A 7,973-nucleotide genomic window follows, 5' to 3' on the forward strand; every position below is an offset into this window, starting at 1 on the left:
TAGTCTTCTATGAAGTGCCATGTACCATTCCTTCTCAAATTGTGGGAATTCAGTATTATGCAGAATCAGGTCCATTGAAAAGAGTCCTATATATTTGCATTGAGATGGTTGAAAAGTTTGTGCTGTTTCATTATATCTGTGGTACTATGGTATGATTTTCTATTAACTTTCTTAAAGAAAATTCACTTTTAAAAGCTTCAGTTAAAGTATGTTAAAGTTGTGTCTTAAACTAGTAAAAGGATGGAAATATACAGTGAAGATTGGAGTCTTAGTAATGTTATATGCAGCCAGGCACCAAATTAACTTTCCTCTGTTGCTCCCTGTCGTTGCTGGTTACTGGAGAATGCTTTGCAACAGGACTTCGAGTCCTGTTCTTGATTCAAATCATAACCTTAATATTCTCTGAAAATTGTGGAACTACATAGACACTATGTCAACGTGTATGCACAAAGGAAGACTGTGATACTTATAGGAGTTCTTATATAATATAACCATTTCTTTTTTGTACTGCATGTCTTATACATTTATTCATGTATGAAAAGAACATTATTATCAAACAAACCTAACTTTGTTGACAGTGCCCCCAAATATAAATTGGAGAAATGTTTCATAAGCCGTATTCAGAACAGTGTGAGTATAAGCCGTAAGTCATGACATATGTCAGCCTTGGAAAGATAGTGTATTTTCTGTTTTTAAAGACTCAAACAAAACTTTTCACATTCTTCTTTTAAAAAATTACATTTGAAGTCCTTTTTCACCCAAACACATTTTTAGATAAGAGCACACAAGTCTTGACATTATTTCATTTTGTTATGCGCATCTGTCAAGGAACAGAGATATGATACAGCTACTAAAAACTGATGATTGTGGAACACTGAAACTTGACAGCATTTCATTTTCTTTATGTTCTGATTATACATTTATCAGGAAACCTGTATCTCTTCTAGTTCAGCTAGAAATTGGTAGAATTCAAGAACTCAAAGGCTTGGCAAAGAACTGTCCTATTATTTGGTATCATCTTACATTTTAGAGAAGTTGCTTGGTTGAGTCATTGTTAAAGCTTTTGCTTCTCCTTTCATTATTGTGGTGCACTATCCAGAGATCACATTTCTATAGGCCCTATAACTGCTCTGCAGCACAAATTAAACGCTGGGATATTTCATACATATACCGCGAACTTTCAATGGTTGTCAATCATAGTTTGTAAAATATAGGGATTACAACCTGATATTAACATCCAAATCCATTGTGTTCATTTTATGTGTGAAAATGAGAAACCCTTGTGCAGACGCAAGATTTCACAGCTTCTTTGTCACACTGTTTTTAATTTATCTTCATGTTTTGAGCCAGTAAAATGATTTTACTTATCAGTTTAATGTAAAGTGATAAAATATATCTATGGATCTGATTTATTGGAACTTGAGTGGATCTACAGGTCATGTGAGGATTCATTCACTCTTTGCTGCGGTGATTGTAAGACCAGGTAGTAATTTTACTAATTCCTCAATTAATAGAGTTATTTATTGAATTCTGCTAAACTAAAGTTCTTGTTCAGTTTCCTTAAGGAAATTAATTTCTATACTTACATTACATTAATCTCTGTAACTGTCTTTTGAAACTAAATGATGTGTAATAGTGAATTTAATTACTGACTCGTATATAATTTTGCATCCCTAGGTCTACTTCAGCAAGAATTACCCAGAAGTGATTCAAAATGGTCAAGTTGTTGCGGACTCTTCACCAGATTCCTCCTCAGGATTCATCATTTCTGAGACTGCACTGTGATCCCAATTAAACACCGTTATTTTCTATACATTTGCAATCCTGAAACTATGAATCTGAAACAAGTAAACCCTAGGTGACTGGTGCTTAAAGGAGGGTGGTTTCTTGCACTGGACATCTATACCATTTATTAGTGAGAAAATATATCATGTCCTGGTTATGTTAATTTCAGTGCAATAACTTTCTTTTTTTTTATTATTTCTGTTTCTAAAGGAGTTACAGACACAGATCCTCTTTGAAAGCTAATCTAGAGACTTTTCTTATTAAAATAAGTGCAGGACACTTAACAAAACTAGGATGCTTTTTGGAGGTTTTTAAGAAACTAGAATTCCCTTATGTCTTTTGGAAACATGCAAAAACATTTTTGAGTTTGAATTAAAATGTTAACTTTCCTACAGCAATTTTGATAATCTATAACTCAGTTGTCTAAGGCAGCATTTTATATATACATATATATTCTTACTTCATATTTTTACACACCTTTGTGAATAGGCAAAAACAAGAACTGAAAAAGCCAAAAGTACATTTAATAGAGGAAATAAATATCCATGTATTGGCATGTTAAATTAATTTTTTAATTAAATGTAGCAATGTGCATTCATTGTCCAAAAATGAATGTAAAAATTGCCATTTTCTTTCCTAAGATCAAAATGCAAAAGAAGCTATGTTAACTTACTGAACTATAATGAAAATGGTCACATTTTGCATATTTGCACTACACAAATATTTAAATAATTAACTTGCATTCCACTTTATCCAGGTAATCAAGGAAAAAAGTATTAAAATAACTTGAAACATTTGAACTAGTAGTCATAAGCAAATATTTTGTAATAGAAAGTTATCTTCAGCACAGCACATTGAAATGTATACATTATTTGCATCTATTGTGCCTTAATATTTGTGCCTTCAAGCCAAAACTCTAACTGCAGTTAATGCAGCAAATTGATTCAATATACTTTTTAATGTTTAAAATGAGTATATTTAATTATCTTGTATCAGGGATTATACCTATTTAATTGAAGCTCTTGAAATTGTCATTTCGGTGCACATGCATAGAAGGGTAAAAACAGCTAGAATTGTTGAATGGCCCCTGCTAACGTTTAAGAAGAATTTTATGAAAGAGAGATCTGTTATGCCCTGATTCAGCAAGTTACTTTAACTCATAGCACTATGTGCACAACTAATAAAAATAAGTAAGTGAATTATGTTCTTTGCATTTCAGAAAGATGCCTGCAATTTGATATTCAATGCAGTCTAAGCCTATTTGTCTTATAGTTAGAGTGCACCTATATACAAGCACAGAGGCTGCTCAAACGAGCTTTAGTTCAAGTACCCCCACTGCCATTTTAAAGTTTAGGGATGTTGATCTACAAGATGTGGTGGCACTTGAATTAGAGCAGCTCTTGGAGCGGTTCTAATTAAAGTGTTGGCTCCCCACCCCTAGAGCACTTATAAAAGTGCCGTTAAAGGGCATTTACTGCTATTAAAGTGTAGAGATGGAAAAACACAAATCACACTGAAAATATTGTTGGGAGAAAAGGTGTTGTTTTTTAAAATGCTGCAAAAAATTGATATTGCACTGTGTTGCACATGCTGTTTTCCTATGGGTCCCTTCGGCAAGTATCCCAAGGACACTGGCCTAAAGCAAAGCAATCCATTTCTGCTACATTTGGTTCCAATTTGTCTGTCCACCTAGTTCTGGTATTATGGTTCCTTGTAATGTTTTTTTAAGTTAGCCAGAAGTCCCAAAATGAATAAAAATAAGGCAAACACATGCCTATCTCGTTTCAAACCTTTCTACCAGGGATTATCTATTGAAAATACAAAACTACTCTCTGTAATAAATTCAAGGCAGACCCCACGCCACAGAAGCAAGGCTGATTTCAAAGAGCTTTGTCCCATAGACACCTAACAAAGTTTGTCCTATCCAACACTGGCAAAGTTAAGGGACAGAATCTTCATTCCTTTCCTGCAGTAGTTTTCTATATAACAGGGCTTGCTGCACTGCTGTAGGAAAAGGAGATAAAAGAGCAAATAGTCAACAGGGTATACTCCTGTATACTACATATGTTTAAAGCAGAAAGTCACTCCTGGAGAACTGTGCTTTGTGACATGCAAAAGGTGCAGCACTCCCTCTGTAGGGTTTTCTGTGGCTTGGGACATTTGCCTAAACTAAAGCACTACATTTCTGCTACTTTTGATTCCGATTTGTCCATCTGCCTAGTTGTGGTATTACGGTTTCTTGTAATGTTTCACAGTTAATAGCAAGTTCCAAAATGAAACTCCATCCTTTTAATGAATAGCAGCTCATTCCATAGTAATTATCACTGAAGTCAGTGGGGCTACATTTTATATGATGCTAGTCCTAATATGAGGGTCTCATATTCTGGTCTGTAAGTTTGGCTGGAGTCTAGTCTTACCCAACCTTGTTCTGCAATCATGTAATTGTATCACAATCATGTAACTGCCATGTAGTTACTTCTGGACTTACAACATAGCAAGTTTTAAATGTCTGAGAGGTCACATCTGCACAGAAAACTTACTGCTCCAAGCAGCGGTGCATTCAAATATGAGCTGACTTCTGAACTGAGAAAGTGTAGCCCTGTTTCCACCATGCTGTGAGGAGGCTTATTAGCATAGCAGCATCATGCAGCCATGCTGTTTAGCTTTTCTTCAATGCCATGTGACTATAGCCACAATGCTGCTGGTTCAAGCAGCAGCCTATATGAAGCATGTTTGAAAGCTCTGCTGCTTGACATGGTAAGTTTGCTTTGCCTTAACAGTGCTCATGAGACAAAGGTGCAATTACACTGCTTCTGATTCAGGAAACAGCCCTTTCAGAGCAACACAGTGTGTTTTAAGGGTGCCACTGCCAGGTCTATTAAGCTGGCAGTCTAGACATGGCTGAAGAAAAGTGTTGTGCTTGCTCTGTGTTGTATGTTGTAGATTTTTGTAAATGAAATAAGCAAGTGCCAGCTCTTTGGCCACAATTTGCATCACTTTCAAGGAGAATTATGTGTATGGATCAAGGATATAAGGTGGTGCTAGGTCACTTCAGCTAAAAATACATCTGTGGCAATAACACTTGAGTAGAACCAAAAGTTTTTGTCTTCCTCAGGTTTTCTGGGTTGAAAACTAGAGAAATCCTAATATATCAGGCAATGAACTAGCATAGTCTACTTAACAGAATTAACTTGATATTGTAGTTTTTTGAATGTACACAGAATCTTAGGCATCTTTGAGAATGCTGATTTTTCTGCTTAACATGTTTTGACAGGACATGGCTGACTGTATATATGAAATCTCAATGTAACACAAACTGAAAAACAATGTAACCTGTAAAAAAGCACAATTGGTACTAGTACTTTCATAGTCTGGTAACCTCTTGCAATTTGTTACATCTATATTTCACTCTTTCTTTACAAAAAGATAAGCTACATTGTCGTAAGTTAGATTTCACCAAGAAATTGTTATTCAGTTTGTTCCTTAATGTCTGTTGCAGTTGTATTTAAATGATTATTGATAGTAACAGTGGTTGATCCATATATCTTCAGGCAAGCAAAATATTTGTTATTGCACTGCACTATTAACAGCGTAATTAAACCTGGTAGTTATTTAAGATGTAGGATGGACTTTGTCTTTCATTCAGTGAGCCTCTTGATTGCTTAATGTATGAAATCTCTCCCCAGGCCAGCCTTTTTCATTTCCTCTTCAGGTAGGATTCAAACACACCGTGGTATCCACATTTGAAAATGCATTTAATTTATTTGCAACAACAAAACTGCACAAAATTTACATGCCTAAACAGGGATTTCATGGGAATGAACTCAGTCATGTAAGTTAGTAAAGCCTTTAGCGTATTTCTTCAACAACAATTCCTTAAAATTCACTAGAGTCTTCATTCGAATATATTACTGGAAGTAACTGGTCTTTTTTAAGAGAAGAGACATCAAAACAGACATCACAAGGTCAGATTTTTGTATTATATTATAATAATATGCTGAAAATCACCACTATATAACTCTTTTTTGTCATTGTTGAGTGTAAGAGACTGGGAAATGCCCCCATTTATGCTTTAAAAAATTGTACTTCAGATGAAATACCTGTGCATTTTTGTTATAACTTAGATCTTTGTGTAAAAGAGAGAAAAATTCTATACCAACACACAGTCTTCTTTAAAACAGTGTTTTTCTCTGGCCCAGTAAGTCTATAAGCAAAGTTCTGTCAAATCCATTCCTTTTGAAGATACCAAGTCACTTTTCAGATGTAGGCTGACATACTGCCACTAACATTGTTCCCCATCCTTAGAAGAGACAGGTGCTTAATTTGGCCAAAATCAGTTATTCTGGTTATCTGAGTGATGTTGACTGATTCTAACAACTTTCCCAGTCTGTGCTTAAAATGGTAGTAATATTATGCTTGTGGGTAAACATAGGCTGGAAATAGAGGAGCCAAGTAAGGTACAAACCTTCCTGCCAGTCTTGCTTTTCACATCACCCTCTCTCTCTCCCCAACAAGAACCTGATTTTGTGATGTCTGTTTTGATGTCTCTTCTCTTAAAAAAGACCAGTTACTTCCAGTAATAATGATGATGTGCTTCTGACATCATAGCAGAAGAATGGAGTTTTACGTACACTTTAGTATCTGTAATGTAACACTCTTTGACCATTCAAACTCTGTTTTCTGTGGTGAACATTTTTGTGTAATGATTTCCTTACGATGTTGTCATGGAAGGTTTTTTAGTTGGCTATTTACAATGAAGCTCTTACACAATAAAATATGATTATAAAATCCTCAAAAGCATAGACTCCTGTTGCAATGATTACACAAAGTGGAACATCCTGAATTTCTGCTTTTGCTGCTTTTGAAATGGTTTGGTTTATGGCAGCATCTTGAGCCCCAACCCAACACCTTTTGCTGCATTGCCAATTCCAGGTCTTGAAAGTGCACTTGTTAGGATGCAAAAAAGCATTATAATAGTGAATTTTGTGTTGCTAGTATTTGTCCTTTGGTTCCTGAGCCTTCCTAGATCACACTTTTAAGCATTTTCCCCAAACAAGAAGGCTACAAACTAAGTTTAGAAAGAGCAAGCAAGCAAAAGTTGGAAACAGATTTTCACAAATTAATAAATTGAGACTGTTAAGGGATTGTCTACACCATTCAATAGCCTGCCCATTCATGGCTGAAGGCACATCCAAATTGAGAACTATGTACATGAAACTGGTCCAGGCTTGTCCAGAGCAGTCACTGTCAAGGACACCAGAGATCAAGAACTGGAGAACAGGCTTTGAGGGATGCTTTCAAGCAGTGTCACCAGCAGACTTCTGACTTGAGGTACGCCTACAGGTATGGATGGGTGGGTCCAATCTGGCCAGAACAGCTGCTGCCTTAGTGTAGGCAAGCCCTATAAAAATTTACCATTACTGTCCTATATGTTACACCAGTGCACAATAAAAAATAGCTCACAACCTGAACACACCAGATAAAGGGAAGAAAGAAAACCATGCAGAAGGTTACCTAAAATTATGTTGCAGGTTAGTGATAAAGCTCCAATCCTGTTCTTTGGACTTCCAGTCCTCTTCCTAGCATTGACTGCATTGCCTCATTAACTGCCTCATACTCTGTTATATGTCATATACAATACATAGTTTTGCTTAAGAATGGGTTTAAGGCCCTTTCTTAAGCATCTAAATTTGAACCTTGTTCAAAGTTCAGGCCATAGCATGTTAATTATATTTGATAAAGAAGGCTCAACTCAGTTTCTAGGCCTGGTGCAGCAGGTATGTTACACATCCTCCCACAAGATATGGCTCTGGTCTTTATGGTAAACCTATTTTTCCTATCTTCCTCAAAAGTCTTCCAGCCAAGATAATAGATTAACTATTTTATGTTCCCCAAAACTAGTTTGGCTTGATACTAATATGTTGTCCCAATGTAATAGGCAAAATAATTAGATATAAAATATCCTCTTGGAGCATGTGTTTCCAAATTTGCATCAGTAACCTGGTTGTTGATCATAAAAGTTCTCCTGCTGTTCTTCGCCTTGGTGAGGCCACAGCTGGAGTACTATGTCCAGTTTTGGGGTCCACAATTCAAAAGGGATATGGAGAAGCTTGAGAGGGTGCAGAGGAGAGCTATGCTCATGATCAGAGGTTAGGAAAACAGACCTTATGATGAGAGGCTGAGAGCAA

The 7,973-nt window shown here is 36.0% G+C and overlaps 1 protein-coding gene across 3 annotated transcripts in view; it reads left to right on the forward strand.

Moving 5' to 3' along the window:
- The window catches only part of ABCC4 (ATP binding cassette subfamily C member 4 (PEL blood group)), a 220,666-nt gene extending 214,084 nt beyond the window's left edge, over positions 1 to 6,582 (forward strand). For all 3 annotated transcript variants that reach the window (XM_090023501.1, XM_090023518.1, XM_090023509.1), the window contains one exon: positions 1,678 to 6,582. In XM_090023501.1, the coding sequence (XP_089879627.1) occupies positions 1,678 to 1,785 (108 nt within the window). In that variant the 3' untranslated portion in view covers positions 1,786 to 6,582. The remainder of the gene's footprint in view (positions 1 to 1,677) is intronic.
- The last annotated feature ends 1,391 nt before the right edge of the window (positions 6,583 to 7,973 follow it).

The sequence above is a fragment of the Crocodylus siamensis genome, chromosome 1 (genome assembly GCF_052110815.1).
Source record: "Crocodylus siamensis isolate JL-2025a chromosome 1, ASM5211081v1, whole genome shotgun sequence".
Taxonomy (NCBI): Eukaryota; Metazoa; Chordata; order Crocodylia; family Crocodylidae; genus Crocodylus; species Crocodylus siamensis.